Source organism: Uloborus diversus, chromosome 1, assembly GCF_026930045.1.
Source record: "Uloborus diversus isolate 005 chromosome 1, Udiv.v.3.1, whole genome shotgun sequence".
NCBI classification, from domain to species: Eukaryota; Metazoa; Arthropoda; class Arachnida; order Araneae; family Uloboridae; genus Uloborus; species Uloborus diversus.
Genome location: NC_072731.1, coordinates 123,766,930 through 123,785,054, shown reverse-complemented (window position 1 = coordinate 123,785,054; position 18,125 = coordinate 123,766,930). Strand labels below are relative to the sequence as shown.

General features: G+C 33.3%; 1 protein-coding gene across 1 annotated transcript in view; it reads left to right on the top strand.

Annotated features, from left to right (window-relative positions):
* LOC129234716 (tectonin beta-propeller repeat-containing protein 1-like) overlaps positions 1 to 17,065 on the top strand; it is a 67,286-nt gene extending 50,221 nt beyond the window's left edge. The window contains exons 14-17 of the mRNA XM_054868739.1: positions 2,078 to 2,277; positions 10,078 to 10,214; positions 15,135 to 15,303; positions 16,985 to 17,065. Coding sequence (XP_054724714.1) covers positions 2,078 to 2,277; positions 10,078 to 10,214; positions 15,135 to 15,303; positions 16,985 to 17,065 — 587 coding nt within the window. The remainder of the gene's footprint in view (positions 1 to 2,077; positions 2,278 to 10,077; positions 10,215 to 15,134; positions 15,304 to 16,984) is intronic.
* The last annotated feature ends 1,060 nt before the right edge of the window (positions 17,066 to 18,125 follow it).

The window sequence follows — 18,125 nt, the reverse complement described above, 5'->3', positions numbered from 1 at the left end:
CTTTTTTTTTTTTTTTTTGCGCCTTTTTAAAAGTGGCTCGGAGGAAGAATTTTTTTTTTTTTTTGAAAAGTTTCACGATTGATTGAAATATACATCTATGTAAAATCCATTTTCAGTTTCAATGGTAGATTGAACTATAGTAGTATGGTGCACAGATCAATTGTAGATTGAATTGTGGTTTGATTAGTCCAAAAATTAAGCGCAGCGGATTAAAGATGTTTTGATAGAGTAAAGCATTTTTCAAAAACTGTCTTTAATACTAACAAATTGAATAAAAATTCAAACGAAGTCATACATGAAAAAGGGCATGAGGTTTTTCACCATTGGAAAGAATAGTTATGCAATCATTTTCCAGTCGTCAAATCACTGCTTTGAAGTTATAATGAAATATTCTTATGGTTTTAACTCTTGAAGACCATCGTGTGTCACTTCGAGATTGCATAGTTATAAAGCCCAATAAAAGGTATTTGTTGATTTTTTTTTTCAATGATCACATGCATTTTTAAAAAGTTTCTATGAGAGAAAGCATATAATGCATTGAGCAGCTGAAACGTGTTTCTAGCAGAAGAAAGCGATGAACACTCATTAAATAAATATACACTTAAAAAATGAACGTAAATGTGAATGTAAAATATCAAGGAATTTTCTTGCGAAAACCTTGCAGCCATACCACTTTGCACAAGCCTCTTATATTGGACACACCATTCTGGATACAGAAGCATAAAATATTTAGCCTATATGAGGAAATGTCTTCTTTAGTTAAAATTAACCATGGTTCTCTATCAGTTTTCTGTGTTCTGAAAAGGCCGGAAAATACTTCATAAATTTCTAAATCATCATCCAAATAACGAAAAACACTTTTTCCAGTCTGAAAATGTGTCGAGTTTCATCAAGTAGTTCCTGAGAACCAGCGAGATTTATTTTTTAATGAACATGGATTTTCGACTCACATAAATTTAATTCACCCGTTTTCTATCATTCTGCTCAAAAAATTTGGGGGTGCGACCGCCCCCCTCTTGACCCCCCTATTTGCCGCCCCTGCATCCATTTATGAGATATTTACTGTCTTTTAAATCAGTATCACGGAAAATTTTAAAACGAAAAGCAAAACAATTTCATTTCTGAAATTTATTGAAAGCCTATAGGTACATATTTTACTTTTACATATAAAGGTATAATTAATGAACGAAATACAGTTGAATAAGATCAATTTAAGTAAATTTTCCAAAACTATAAGTTGAAAAAGAAATTGGAAACACTAAATGACTGCATCTATGTAAAGTTGGCTAAGGAAAAACCGTTATTGTTTCATCCTCAGTAATTATCCCAACATCGTCTGCACAATGCCAATAAAATATGTCACTATTTCTATTCGTTCTTGCAAATTGAACAGTATTTATTGATTTATATCATCAACATCAACCATGAGACCTTCTTAAATCTTAATGATTTTCTTTCATGTATGTTTCACAAATACATAATCAGCAGCTTTAGCAGTTTTTGTAGCTGAACTATCAATTCCTACTAAGTCATAATAGTTGTCTTGTATTTCAACATTACAAATATTTAATCCAAGTTGCTTTTGGTTTTGAAATTCCCATTATTAAATGGGGACCCACTTACCCCATATAGCAAAAATGTACGGGTAAGTGGGACCCCTCCTCCAAAACATTTATTAATGATATTTTATGCAAAAATTCTTGTTGCTGTATGAAGTTTAGGTTAAACTATACGTGAAAAATTAATTATCATAAAAAAATAATAATAACCAACCTGGAAACACTTTTTTGAAAAATGTTGCTTCTAACTCGGGGGGGAAAAAATCAGATTTTTTTTTTTTTTTTTTTTTTTTGATTAACTGCTATGACCCAGGAAAAAATTCCATGAATCCCAAATATGTGCAAAACCAATCACTGTGATGAAATTTAACATGATCAGTGCTAAAAAGTTTGAAAACTTTATCCATATTTCAGGCTTAAGGGGGTGACCCACTTACCCCAACCAACCCTACATCAGTTATGCTTTTTTTTTTTTTTTAATCTTTGCATTAAATAATTGGGAATTATTGTTCAAACAGGTATACCAGGTTGCAATTCTGCTATTGGACCTATGTCAGATGTAAGATGTTTATATATCTATGAAAACCAAAGATGGAATCCATTATCTGGATTTACAGCAAAAGGTTTACCCACAGATCGTTACATGTGGAGTGATGTCACTGGAAGAGTTGAATGCACCAAAGAAAATACCCATCTTCCTTCTGGACATTGGCAATGGGTATGCTGCCAATTTGCTCTTTTGAGATTCCAATGAGTGATTTTGGGCTTGTCTTTAAGTTTAGGTTTAGTGATGTCGGTCATAAATATTTTGTGACTCTCTCCCCCAGGGGCATTTAAAAGTTCATGCTTAATTAGGAGAGGGGTCAAAGTTGGGTGAGCCAATAATAGATCTGGATGTGAAGTTCCATCCTTAAAAGAAAGAAAGATTAGGGAGACATCAGTGCTTTTAATTACAGTTGGATCCCGACTTGCAAGATGTTCCGAGACTCCTCGCGTAATTCAAAATTTTGCACTATGGAAAAGGGTATGTATATAATTTTTTTAATTGACATACCCAATTAATTTGGACAGTTTTTAAACACATCTCAAACTGTTTTAGACCGTTTTTTAACTATATATTACCGTTTCTCACATAGAGAGAGCTGAATCTTTACTGTATTCTTGAAAAAGATGCATTATTCAACATAAAATGCTGTTACGATGCACAAAATCAAACATCAGTGAGACAGAGTGGGTTCTAGGAAAAAACGTCCAAAGCAATATGTCCCTGGAAAAACGTTTCTTGGAAAAAATGCCCCCCATTAAAAAACGTCCGTATAAACAAAATTGAGAAGCTAAGTTTTTTATCATTTTACGCAATCGATTAAAATTTTAGCAGCATTTGGCTGAATATATTTAATTAAGAAAGGGTTTTAGTGGGTTTTAAATATTGTTTTTAGTTTAAAAGGAAAAAGTAAGAATGTTCTGAATTGAGGGAAAATGTCGCCAAAATCCATCTCGCACTTCTTGTTTTAAATTAGAATTTCAACTTAACCAAATTTTGGTAAACATGATTCTGTAGAAATCAATGATATGGAAGACGGCGTCTGCTACGAAAGCCATACGTAATATGATTTGGTTTGTGAGCAGTGAAAGAGCTGCTATTAATTGGCCTACTCTTATCACAGTGTGCAGCAAAAAAAAAAAAACTTTCAAAATGCTTCTGACATAATTCTTGCTGATTATTATGTAAAAATATCCGCTGAATTCAAATTAAGCCACCAATTTACCCAATGCCGTGCCACCTTTTGGCAAGGCTCCCCCCCCCTTTTTTTTTTCCATTTTTCGACAGTTTCATGGTTATTTTTATTTGGAGAGGAGGAGAGCATTATATCATCCATTTACACTCTTCTGAGGATATAGAGAGGTGCAAAGTTCGAAACATGAGCATTTGGGGCAAGTTTGGAGACTCACAGGGTTATTCCCCCTTGAAATATTTTTTTAAATCATCAAAACCGATCTTTTCGCTCTCTAGGGAATGTTTTTACAATTTTCACTTAACTTTTGGCACAAAAAGCATATAGGACTCACGTCTGTAAGCCCCATGTCCGAAAAAATGCGAATTGTAATAAAAAGAAATAAACAAACATGTTGGAAGCATCTTCTCGTTTTGCAAAGTCAGAGTCGTATCTCAGATTTTTAATAAATAACCTTCCCGTATTTATCAACATACATTCACACATGTAATTCAGATTAAAAGGAACTTAATAATGCTAACAATATAGCATCAATGTATGTATATTTTAGGAGACGCAACGTTCTCATTGTTTTTCACTATATCAAGAAGTAATTAACAATGGAGTCAATGCATCCCCAGAAAGATCAATGTAGAGTAAGTCAGGCAATCACATCCCATAAAAGAAGAACTAAAAACAATTCGCCCCACTACATCAGGTTAAATGAACCACTTGAAATAACATATCCAAACTTGGTCTCATAAGTAAAAAGTATTAATAATTAACTAAATTAATACTAATAAATGCAAATCATAGTACGAGCAACACAATAAATTCTAATTTATGCATAAATAAAATACTCAATGCATTTTATTTATATGTGGGCTTGACACATTTCTGAAATGTTCAGCCGGGACAACAGAATGCTCCTACCCCCTTCCAATAGCGTAGCAAGTTTTCGAAAGGGTACACACTACACACCCCTGTTTGTTTTTTAGAGTGTTTAGATGTTACTTCATTTTGAATTTTTCTCATGGCACGGGGCCCGTAGCACTTGCTACATCTGTTCCATGGCTAATCCGGCTCTGCTCAAAACCAGACTAACGTAATCCACGCAATCGCTTCTTTACTGGAGATAAGTAAATCATTGTCTGACGCATGCGAAGAATAGGACGCGCGCTCTTTTAACACTGGTAAATAATTACAGATGATTTTTTTTTACTTTTTTAGAATTGCGTTTGCATGTGGACTACATACAAGGCAGTAATAAACAGAAAATCGCAATATTTCAACGTCAGTCTCGCTCTGAGGTTGCAGAAATTATTAATTATATTTAGAGTTCTTTGGTCATCTATAATCAAACTTATCTTTTACCGGGACGTGAAGTAAACTGGCCAGTTGCTGGGGTTACGTGGTTTCTTACTTTTTATCACACATAGGCAAGACAGAATTTATTCCACCAATGTTTTAACGGCTTTATTTAGCCTTCATCATAAAAAAAAAAAAAAACGATTTTAATATGGTGTCAAGCAACCACCAGTAACATTTTTCAACGAAATATTAAAACTATATATATTATAAGTTTGAGTATTAATCATCGGAAACTACCAGTTTTTTAAGAGCCACTTTTACATGTTCATTCTATTTGCTTGAAAACTCGTGGTATTAACTTCTATTTGTAGAAGTATGTAAGGAAAATTCTTTATTCATGATTTTGATGCAGCGATATGTTTGTTTGGGAGACAGTATTTTTGATGCATTGATGCTATTACATTGCCTTAAAACTGAGTATTCAAACAAATACTACACAAAAGTCAATTCTTCACCAGAAATGGTAAAACACTTATCTCAGTTTTGATCAACCAGACATTTTTACCTATGGAACAATTTTTCCTTGGGGATGTTTCATCCGGGGACGTTTTGCTCAGGACGTTTTTTCCTGTCCCCGACAAAGTGACACAGTGTAAAGCTGCACGGTACATACAGTATGTAGTAGTAATAAAGTACTGCACTATAATAGTAATGTACAGTAGATACACTTATCGTTACATTTATAACTTAAAAATTGAAGATGATGATCTATGCTGCACAAGCAGACCGTTATTCTAATACATATTTAAATAGATTAGCTTGGCGTGAATTTTATAACGTTTCCATCCATGGTAAAAACCTCTCTTTCATGATCTCTATTCTATAATCCACAATACAAGAACAGCTGCCAATTTCATACTATTTGCATTTTGCTTAGACACTACTTTGCAAGCTTTATATTAAGTTTTGAACATATACGGGTTGCCTTTTCTTGACTTTTAATTGTACTTATGGAAGATTCACTCCCCCCCCCCCCCATACCTAATTGTCGTGCGGCCTTCGATCCACTTTTTAGTTGATCAAGCGTATCAAGAATCTTTATCTTTTCTTAAATTGTCGCTAACTTTCATTTTTTGTTTCCATCTTTACAAACCTTAGATAAAACAGTGTGCCTAGGAGCCACAATATTTAATCACCTATTGTATTTATGATAAATTAATGAAAAATGGCGAGAGGTTATTTATACACACTAATAAAGTGATATTTAGACTAGTGCGGTATGTGGGAACTTGCGCAGTCAGTGATGCTAACAGGATAAAAGTCAATTCACAAAGTCAATATTTAGTAGTAAATAACAAAGGCAGCACTTAGCACCAAGATTTCTTTCCAAATATTTTTGTGTTAAGAGTTAGAAATTTGCTTTTACCCTAAAATTCGTTGCTCGTGAAAAACTCGTGTTATAACCATTTTGTGCAAGTCAAATCTTGCTCTAGCGGGAGTCGACTGTTATTCAATTTGCTTTGAGTCAATAAAATCCTCAAGTATACTGCTGATTGGATAATTTTATTGGTAATTCCATCGCTGGGAGGGCATGTTGAAATCTCCAAGCATGAAAAAGTCTTTTCCAGTCTTCCAGTCTAAAATCAGACTGCTTAGATTGGGTTTCCTCTTTGAGGGTTATAGAGAAAGGTAATACTAAAACTGAGAAATTCTCCAAACGCAAACTTCAAAAGCTTCTATCAAGTCCTTTCGTACAGTTTTTTTATTAATGTATCAGCAGTATGGGAGCTTCTAGCTCAAACAACAATTTCAGAGGTAATTTGTAGTAGAGAAAAGGAATGATATTTATTTCAGAGTATACAACCCAAATTCAAAATAATGGAATACTTCTCACTTTTTAGAAAAAAGTTGATTCTAACCAAATATAAATGCAAATTAGGTATTTAAATGAACGTGCCACCTTTCTTAGACCTTAAAGTGTGCCTTTCATTTCACATATACTCAATTAAAAATAACCTTAGACAGAATAATCCAAAAGGTTATAGTGATGAAAGTTTAGATTGAGTCAAAAAATTAGAATATTCATAGTAAAGGGGGAAAAAACACTTTAAAAAAAGAAAAAAAAAACAATATCAATCCTAGAATGCGTCATTTTTTGCTGAATTCAATGCTTTAATCCTTTCACACACGGATTCTACCACCTGTTTTTATTAATCGTTTCTAACAATTTCCATACTTTCATCAATGCGGCAATGAGCTCGATTTTGTTGGCGGGTACCAGCTCTTGAACAGCTTTCTTTAGATTTGACGGTACCACAAATTCTTGATCCTATTGAGATTGGCAAAGTTGCTTGACCAGTTTAATACGAAATTCCTCTTTCTGTTAGAAATCTATGAGTAGATTTAGAGACATGCCACGGTGTAGAATCTTGCTGAAAAATAAAATGTATTACTAACATGTGTAACTGCTGTGCCTCAGATAAAGTATCATGCAGCATTATTGATAAACAGTGTAAGTCACGCATTATTTTATTTTAAGATATATATAATTTCCCAATTCCAGCAGCCCTCATGCACCCACAAACCAAAAAGGATGTGTCGAATTGGAGAGAACGTCTTACACAAGATTTCTAATACGCTTTTCTTTTTAAACGTCAAAACACGAATACCTTTTTTTGTTCACAGATATTTCAAAAAAAGATTCATCACTGAATAGTATACATTTACAACCTGGTTGCTCCTGTATGAGTTTTTCTATGCTCCAGGAAGGTTGTGCACGTTTCTGCTTCATGTTTATCTTTGGTCTCACCTCGTAGATCCGCAATAAAAACTGCAGTTTATGTATCCGTCCAAGTGTAGTTGGCGTGGACAAAATAACTATACATTTTTTCCAACACTTATGGACAAAAGAAGCATTTTTCAATTATTATTTTGGACGATTTACTTTAATTTGGGTTCATCTCTGCCAGGTGTTACAATTTTTTTACCTCGTTTACTTCGGTTACTTTTAAGTTGGTCAGTCCTTCAATATTCCTTTAAAATCTTACATGCCATAGATTGTAAAATGTTAATTTGAATTGAGTAGGATTTTTTTTTCTAACTTTAAGAAATGATACATTATGTAACTTTGTTTTTTTCTATTTATCACCTTGATGACCCGTTTTGAGCAATAAAAGGCTTTTAAAAGAGCGTAAAATTATCCAGGCGCCAAGTTCCATGCTTGTGACAAACTATCGATTAACAGGTACGCAAATATTTTCACTACTTTTTAAAATTCACATTGAATGAACAGATTATTCTAATTTTTTGACCTATATAAAAAAATCTATCTATTTTTCCAATGTGTTAATGATCCATAAGTTGTTAAAATAATATCTGAAAAGTTGTTTAAATTGATTTACCCATTCATAAATGATGAGTTTCACTCTTTTTAATTTGCATGCGTTCATTTTCCCCCGACTCAGGGACAAGTTTTGTTCAAGCAGTTCTTATATTCTATTATTTTGAATTTGGGTTGTAGTGCTCAATGCAGGGTTGGCTTTCTGCCGGCAGAAACTAGTTTTTGCCGTGCTAGTGGCAGAAACTGGTTATAACCGGTAAAAACCGGCATAAACTGGCAAAAACTTAAAAATGTCTTTAATAACTCAAGTAATTAGTAAATGATATTTGTTTAAGTAAACTTAAAAATTAAACATCATTTCATCATTTAAAAAAATAAAACCCCATGCTAGTACCCTTGATTTAGTTCAGAAAGGGAACTTTCCAATTGCAGAGGCTCATAGTATTTGGATTAATTTAACAAAGGGTAAAAAATCATACAGGGGTGTTTAGGAAAGAGGAGTGACATACAGAATTAAACAGGCATTACTGATTGTAATTTGCTCACTTATATGCTTCCTCTAAATTGTTTGTGATTGAAATTATCATGTCATGTGCTTCAAGAAGAAAGTGCCAGAATTTTACTTGACTAAATGTTGTACCTAATGTCACAGCTTTGCAAGACAAATTGGCCCCATTTCTCAAAACTTATTTTTCCAGTCAAATTTTTACCGCAACCCCAGTTACTGCAATGGTGGACCAGTTATACAACAGATGAAAGTTTCACGAACATTGCTTGCTCCTAGATGCATTGTCTGCTAGCTCTTCTGTTTTAAGAATATTCTAAAACTTCTCATTTGTGCATTTTGTAATAAAATTACAGTACTTTGATTAACAATTATTTTTATCATGCATTTTCTGTTGTATATCAAGAATTAATTTTTCATTTTGTGAGTTTTTGCCAGTTTCTGCCGCAAAGTGGCAGAAAGTGGTTTTTGCCATGCTGGTTTTAACCGGTTTCTACCAGTGGTTTTAACCGCCTTGGCAGAAACTTGCCAACCCTGACTCAATGGGGGACCAACAGCATCACTCTGAGAAATGCTGTTTACGGCTGGTTTCACATAAATTATGGTCTTAAACTATGTGAACTTGCCTTGAGTGAGGCCACCAGCATTCCAATACATGATTTTGAGATTGGTGTTGTTCTTGCACTTAAAAGTGTGTTTTTTAAAAGCAGTGAACGTCTTCATGAAAGAAACTGCAAGATAAGGATGAAGGATGTGACAGATTTGGTGTTATATGTATATTTATTATGCACTTTGAGAAAGCCTATCACATTACATTCTCCTGTCCCCAACATTATTGATAGACTGCCCCTTATATAAAATCATGTGGCTACAGGCACACATTTAACTTTCTTTTCTTTGTGAAACTTATTATAATCAAATAACATAATAATAATTAATTTCAACTGAAATATTTCAACATCAAGTAACATAATTGTGATTTCAATTGAAGCAGTTGACTTCCAACTGTAATTGTATAGTGTCATTTTTTAATTCGTAGAAAACATGTTTCTAGAAAGGACTAAAGTGTTTAGTGTTTGTAAATAAGTGCAATGTAACTAAGTTACTTTGTAAATTGTAAATTTATGCCATAGTACACAGTTGACAAGCAGGTTACTTTCAATTTAATTATATATTATTCTTTCATTAAATTATTATTGGGATTTTTTTTTTTTTTCCCCTCTTCCATTTTTGCACTTCAGGCTTTTTTACTTGAATTTTATGCTCTTTTCTCATAACAATTTTCAGATAAGGAAATATATTCTACTAATTTTTATTTCTTCATTTTAACATGCTGAATCCTCATGGAGTGCTCAAATATCTTAAATCAGCAGTAAATGTTATTTTTGCTCTCAACTAGAATATCATTTTTTTTTTCTGGATAGCCACTAGTCTGAATCTGAGTTTATGAACTGATCACATCAATATTGTTGTAATAGTTAACATTTTTTTTAAATTGACTTCAACTCTATTTTGTATTTAAAATGTAATTGTGGTTTATTGTAATGATTATTTATGTATTGAGATTGGTGAATGAACTGTATGTTAAACAATTTCTTTCATTTCTGCTTGCAGTGGGAATGTTAATGCAGGAATTTTTCTCCCCAGATTTCTGATTGGTGTATTGATTACAAAGCACCTGGTGGAGTTGATAGTGAAGGCTGGCAATATGCAACTGATTTTCCTAGATCTTATCATGGATACAAGCGCTTTACAGATTATGTAAGAAGGCGCCGTTGGTACAGGTGCATATGTCGCATTTAAAAAAATTATTTGTAGCATTATAAGATACTAATTTACAGGCTTGTCTGTGTTTTGATTTCAGTGCAAGTTTACATAAAGCAATGTTCACTTTTCATACTCAGGCTGAGCAGATATCATGTGTAGGTTCATTTTTCACTCGGATAGTGTACACCCAAGTGTTGAGTTATACATGCAAAATATTCTTTTGTAATTTCAAGCTGCTGTTTTGAATCATCAAAGGTAATAAATTAAAATTTTAATACATAAACGTGTTGGAAAAAATAACTATACATACAGCCTTTTAATTTTCTAGTAAGCTCAATTGTTTAGTTGGTTTCTGATAGCTTTTTTACATTTTTTACTTATTTGTATAGTTTCATTTGTTTTTAATAAAAGTAATGAACATTACGATTTCTTAATTCTCTGTTAAATTGAAAAAAGCTTTGTTTTTTGAAACATTTGAAAACATTTCGAGTATTGTCCATTTAAAAATAATTATCGCATTTTTCTTGAACTGGTTCTATCTGGTAGTAAAAGTTAGATATGCAGTGGAGGGTCAAAGATCTGTACAACTTGGGAGAAGTGGTTGTGCAGATTTTAGGATTTTGCGGATTTCAGTCATTTTAAAAGAAGCTTCCGTAATTTCAGGTAGATAAGCCATGGCTTGTACGTGGTTTAAATTTGAAATTTAACATCTGCGTTGTATCTGCCAGGGCGGTATATCTGAAGAAATTCACCCCCCCCCCCCACCTCTCTTCTTTCTTAGGGTTTCTCATGTTCGCTTAATCAAGCGGCAATGCTAAAATTCATTAGAAAACGCTAGTAGAGCTCTCAAATTGCACCATGAAGCAGGTTTCTCATAAAATTTAATTTCTCACTCCCTTAAACCTGCGTTAGTTTGCTCCTACTTTACCGCTGTTCGCTGTTGTTGTTCTTTCCAGTGTTGCCAGATTCGTGATGGTACCATACGTTTCACAAGGCTGAAAAATAGAAGAATCGATAGCTTGTCTGAGTTAGAGTCCCTATACAGTCGACTCCCGCTACAATGCGATCCGACTTACGCAAAATGACTATAACGCGATTTTATTCACCAGCAAATAATTTTTGATGTAACGAGAATTTCTCGTCCGCAACACGAAAATTTTCGGAAGGGAATCGTGGTCTATAAGTATCGGCTTTGTTATTGACTACTTTTTTTCCGTAAATGGACCTTCATCCCTTTAGCATTACTGAGAGTTGAAGTTCCGACACCATACTAGTCTGATGCATCACTTATACAAAAAACTACTCCTCATTTTCCATTTTTTTTTTCATTCTAAATGTGAAAGTTGTTGAAATATAATGGCGCCTAAGAGCGATGTTTCATCTTGTGAAGATTAAAAGAAAAAGAGAAAGTTTCTGACAATTAAAGAAAAGCTAAAGATTATGTGCTTGAACAACTAAAAACTATGTCAAAAGTAGCACAACAATTAGGTATGAGTGAATCGTCCATATGTACAATTAAAAGTCAAGAGTAAATAGCTCCATAAAAGTTCACCGAGTAGTATCTCAGAAAAATGCAAAAATTATGAAAATGGAAGCTGCTCTTGTATTGTGAATTTAAGAAACCAGGAAGATGGGTTTTGCCATAGATAGAAGAACTAGTGAAGCAACTGCATTGTGCATTTAAAAATATATAAGTAACGGTTTGATCACTCGGCATAAATCATCATCATCATTGCTTTTTTAATTTACAAATATCATTACTAGATCTTTTGTACAGTAAAACTATAGAACATTTGTTTTTCTTACTACATACTGTACGTACCATACTGGTTTCTTTTGTGTCTTTCTTTCCTGTTAATCATTGATTTTATGCATCGATGCAGTATTTTATGTTGAATAAAATGAGTTTTTTTTAAATTTAAAATATGAATGAAATTTCAGGTTTTTTATGGAAGAAACAGTAACGTATAGTTGAGAAATGGTTTTTAACAGTATGAGGTGGTGTTTACAAGTGTATGAAATAATCGGGTATGTTTATAAAAGTTTTTACACATACCCTTTTCCACAACACGAAAATTCGACTTACGCGAGGGGTCTTGGAACGCATGCCTCGCGTAAGTCGGGACTCGACTGTAGTAAGAGTAATGCTTTAAAATGTCTCGAGGATAAATGAAAAAAAAAATCAATTCATAAAAGTTAACCAATTTTTTGATGAACTGCTAAGTATAACACAATGATTTGAAAATTTGGCATCCAACCAAATGTGGATGCATAGGCGGATTTAGAACTAAGTTCCTGGGGGGGGGGGCAGCATTTTTTTTTTTTTTTTTTAGCATTATCAGTTGTATTGATTACAACTGGCTGGATTTAGACTTAGCATGCCTCTAAGCTTTTTCAGGGTTTGGGTCTCTTTAGTAGTCTGGTCAACTTTTCTATCGGTGGGAAGAAAGGCCATTTTTTAAAATCCCCCCCCCCCCCATGCATTATAAATAAGGTCTAAGGTGGAAAATGGAGTCCTTTTTAAGTAGGGGATAGAATATGTCCAATTTTAGGGGGTCCAGGGGTTTCTCCCACAGAGGAATTTTTGTGAAATAAATATAAAATTCTGCATTTTGAAGCCTTAGAAAAGGTAATTGGAACTACTGAAATCTCGGAGACAAATAGCAAAACACTTTTTTGCAAATTATGATAATACACAGTAAAAATTGTTTTCGGGTTGACAAATCAATTACAGCAGTTCTCAGAGAGAAAAAGCGAGAAAGAATAGAAGATTATGCATTGGTTTTTGCTTGCTTTGGCTGTCTGTTCAATTCAACCAGTTTTTGATCACGCCTCCAACCCACCGACAAATACAACAATGAATTAAATACAAAATGATCAATAGTAAAAAAATGCTTTAAAAGAAATGGTGTATAGATTTGAAAATAGGCCCATTTGGACAATTCATAATTTATACACTTGATAAGAAATAAAGTTGAAGCACACTTTGCTTAGGAATTTCAAAGACTCATCTAATTCGTTTCAAGGACTCGAGAACAGTTAAAATTATTTAAGGCACTTAAATTGGCCTTTCCAGTCTCTGAAATTTAGTACTTGATTGTACTGTTTTACAGTATTGTTCTAACTTTATAAGAAACAACTATTTTAAGTTTGGGATCTCGGTGGCCGAGCGGTATTGCTCAGGTTCGATTCCCGCCTAACTGCCCTGGGTGTTCTTCTGATTTCCTTGTATTGTAACAAATCTGAATTGTGCTATCTGTCTTATGTATCTGAGCAAAAGTCGTACTTCCACCTAAAATGGGGCTCAGTCAAACGGAAACCGCTCATATTAGCCTCAAAAATTGATTAATGCCTTTGTTACCTTGGGTGCTCCAAGGGGCATCAGGAACAACAACAACATTTTAAGTTTAAAAGAAAAAAATACTATTGATTTCTCATTACAACAACTTTTTATTTTCAATTACAAGTAGGGCAAAAAAGGGGGAAAAAAAAGAGGTAGTGTTTTTTTTTGTTTTGTTTCCTTCTGGGCTGAACAGATTAACAATATGCAGAAGAAGTGAGATAAACGCAAGTAATACAAAATAATTTCCAAAATTACTGCATTCGGGATTAAACAAACAGCAATATATGAAACATGTGAGTCACAAAAATTTATCTTAAGTAATATGCTACAGAAACGTGAGAACCATGATTTTTATATTTTTGATGCAGGCTATGGCAAAGAACTAAATTTGACACATTTTGGCATTCCCCCCCCCCATCATTTGTTATAAATTTTAAAATTTATGGTTTGTATCCACACTTTTCCAAATTTTCTGAATCCCCTTGAAGCTTACGGACCGTGAATCACAAAAAGTCCAGTGATTCTGACTTTCTCCAGAGCACAATCATTACTGTAAGAAATATTAATTCTACTAAATATTGACTTGAAAAATTTTACTATGCTGCAAATGACAACAGCTTAAGTCAGCGTTTTTTAATTTGTTTAACTAATGGAACCCTTTTGAATGTCACTTTTTTTCGTGGAACCCCCAGTTTTTTTCTCAGTGCTGTAGTTTGAATACAACATTCTAAAAGGTTTTTTTTTTTTTTTTTTGCATTAAAAGGGTTTTATTTAAAGAAATATTTTCAAATTAAACATAAAATTTCTTTAAACTTCTTTAAGCAACTTGTTTTGAACAAAATTTTAAATTATTAATTTTAACAATATGAGTGGTACCTATTTTAATGAGGCAGATACATCCAAAATATCAGACTTTATAGATGAAAGTTGCATTCTTAGATCAGATGCAGCATTAAGTTTGTTGATTTATTTTTTCTTGAGTTATACATTGAGAACGTACATTAATTAAAAATAGTAAAAGTACTCACACGGAATTTTGAGACTATTAAGAACATCCATCCCTTTAATTTCCCCAGAAACCCACTTAATGACATGAATTTCAATTCTGGCGTAATGCAGGATCTAATGTCACTTCAATAAAAGAATCGTATTCTAGAACTAGCATAATTGAAGGCCATACATTGACAATGATGGGATTTTAATCTATTATTGATATTTTCTCAGCCGTTTATTCGTTCAAAGTATTTATTAAGCACTTACGACAAAACCTTATTTTTAAGTGACTAATTTCAATGTTCTAAGGGAAAAAAAAAGAATTAATATAAGTTTCGTGGAACCCTGGGGTTCGGAGAAACACAATTTAAGAAATGCTGGTTTAAGAAATAGCTTCATAAAAAAGTAATAAATTGTTAATTTGTATAATGAAATAAAAGTTTCAAAAAAACTTTTCTTGTGCACAAGATGTACATGACTAAACCAAAAACAAAAAAATTCTCCTGACTTTTAAGAATATCAAAGTTTTACTTTTGGTGTATAAGTTAAAGAAGTTTTGTTTTTCTGAAAGGTTTTGTTTTAATATCTTTTGCAATTTCAGGAAGTGCAGATTATCAACAAGTGGTCCTTGGGCAAAATTAGGAAATACTCCTCTTATAGATATGTCTTTGCAAATGGACTCTGGTTCAAATGAATATGTGGCTGTCTGGGCAGTTGCTGTAAATGGTGATGTTCTTTTTAGAAAAGGTGTTTCAGAAGAATATCCAAAAGTAAGTTTTTTGAGATTAAAAATTGCTTTTTATTAAAAAATGCAATAGAGATCAGGATTGCTGATAGAGCACAAGAATTGCACAATTTAAAAAGAAATCTCACTCGAAAAATATTTCGATGCGGGACTTTCTGGCAATTTTGCCACATCTGTTGAATTAAGTACTGCGATTTTTAAAAAAAATCTCTCAATTAAAAAAAAAAACCTCACTCTAATTTCAACAGGGGGTTATATTTTTTCACCCACAATTTTTCCTCTTTTGTGAACCCTGCTTTAGATAACTGAAGCATTGTCAGTTGAGAAGCATGTTTGATTAATAATGTTTAGAGAGACCTTGAAATTTCATTGTAGCCATATCAGTTGTTGATATTTTAAAGTATTCCTTCTATTGACTTTAGTTACCACAGCAGTTTAAGTTTTCAATGTGCAGTGGAACCTCAGAAATCCAAACCCTATAGATCATAAATTCCCAATAAGCCAAATAGCTTGTGGAGTGAAGGCCTAAAAATATCAATAACTACGATTCCAAAACTAAATTAGTTTTCTAGTTGCAGCTACTTTTAGCAAACATTTGAATGCTATGTATAACACAGCTCTTTCCCTATTTAACCAAACTGGGTAATACTTCATTGATGTAACGAGCTGAATCGACTTGATGACAGATGTTGCACCAACTATGCATGAACATTACATGGGCTGGAGTTACTATACATCCTCTCCTCGTACACACTCACCTCGAACTTTGTTATAGTGTACTGTACGCACCAGGGGCGCCGACTTGGAAAAATTATTGGGGGGGCCGGATGTCACTGGGGTTTAGGGAGTATGTTAAAGCACGGAGCCCCCCCCCCCCCCCGAAAAAATTCAGATTTTTGTGCCTTGAAAATGCCAACTTACATATTTTCTGGTGTGTATAATTTATACAAACAAACATATGTGACAGGGCGTTTTCAAAGTAAAACAATCTAAAAATTGGTACACAAATTTTCTGCTTCTATTTTACAGTTCTATTTTGTAGGGAGACGTGCAGTACCATAGCTAGGCTACGGCACTATACAAGGTAGTGCACTTGAGTTGCATGGAAAGGCACTCCCAGTGGCACCGATTCAAAACAACTATTGGGGAGAGGGTACCATAACGGGGGCCTTGCCAGTTGAAATTTTCTAAATTTGAGATAAAAAATAGTGAGTTTTAAAGTTTTTAAAGCATTTTAGAGTCACATGATCAACATTAGAACCCCAAAAACTCGACTCTCGGTAAATCGACACTCTGAGAAAATCGACAAGACGACACATTTTTTGGCTTTGAAAAAAAAAAGAAAAATGGTATTTTTTTGAAAAGCTAATTTAATTTACAGTAATAATTATACTTTTAGTCTATTAGCAGTGAATATATAGCTCTGAAAAGATTGAAATGATATTTAAATAAATCTAAACTATCATTAAAAGAATAAAGCATAAAAGATTGATGTCGCACTTTGATTACTAAAAGTGAAATAACTAATTTAAGCTTGCTTTGAATAAGGCCCAGAGATCATTAAATAAAAATAATGTCTCAAAATTAATGCTTTAATAGAGTTAAAAAAGTTAATAAACAGATAACTTCATTAACTCTAATAATTGAAGACAACTATCACGCCTTCCATTAAATATACAAATCAAACCCTGATATATTTTTTCCAGATCAGCAACACTTATTTAGATGAGATAGCCGCCGACGACAGACTTCATCCGAAGGTTTGCGCACTGGGACAAATTCTATGAGTGCTCTCAGCACCGTAACACTATCCTTATTCACACCACTCGTTTTCAATTAACCTGCTTACTACAGCAATAGTTATTTGTTTTAATTCATTACTGAATGTATTTTACAATGTAACTATCTTCAAACAAGGAAAGTAAAAAATACTAACATAATTTTGTGATTTTAGAAACCACAATATGACAAATAATGTTCTTAAATTATTGAGGGGGCTCTGCCCCCCAAAACAAACTATTGAGGGGGCTCTGGCCCCCTCAAGCCCCATGGAGTCGGCGCCACTGGTACGCACAACAATTTCTCTGCTACTCTAACTTAGATGACATACAAACAGGGCCCGACTAAAGTTTTTGAAGACACTGGGCTCAAAATTTATTTGGTGCCCCCCCCCCCAGCTTATTTTATATGCAAAAGTAGTGAAATATCTTGGTACTTGCATATTAACATATCTGTACTAAATATGGTGGTGCCTTATATTACAAAAAATAGAAGTGACATAACAACTGTGATAACTAAACATAATAGTATAAGATGTTGTCAAACTTTGCCTGTTAGAAAAAGCTATTAACATCAAAATTATCTATGGTATAACTTTAAAATGTATTGTAAATATAGAACAAACTTGGAGTGGTTTTGGGATTTGCCAAAGAGATAAAACTTTTACAGGGATTTTTTTTCTAGATTTAATATTTACATCTTGCTATAGTGCGATATGGAATAAGTCCAAAATCAAACTCTTACCTTTAGATTTGGTGCCCCCCAAATGTTGGTGCCCTGAGCCCGTGCCCCATATGCCCATGCCTTAGTCTGGCCTTGCAAACAAAGCTCTCAGGTTTTACCAGTGGAAAAACTGCTTTATTATTAAATTAAAACAAGGACTTCCAGATCACTATTAAACTAATAACAACAGTTTAAATGGATTATCCAGTAAACCCCCATAGTAGATTCTTCCTTTGTAACCAAATAGATTTTGATAGTTTTCTCTATATCTTTGTTTGCCTACAGCTTTGTTAGGTAGAGCTGCATTTGAACTTTATTTATCTATTTTACTAAATATCAGATCTG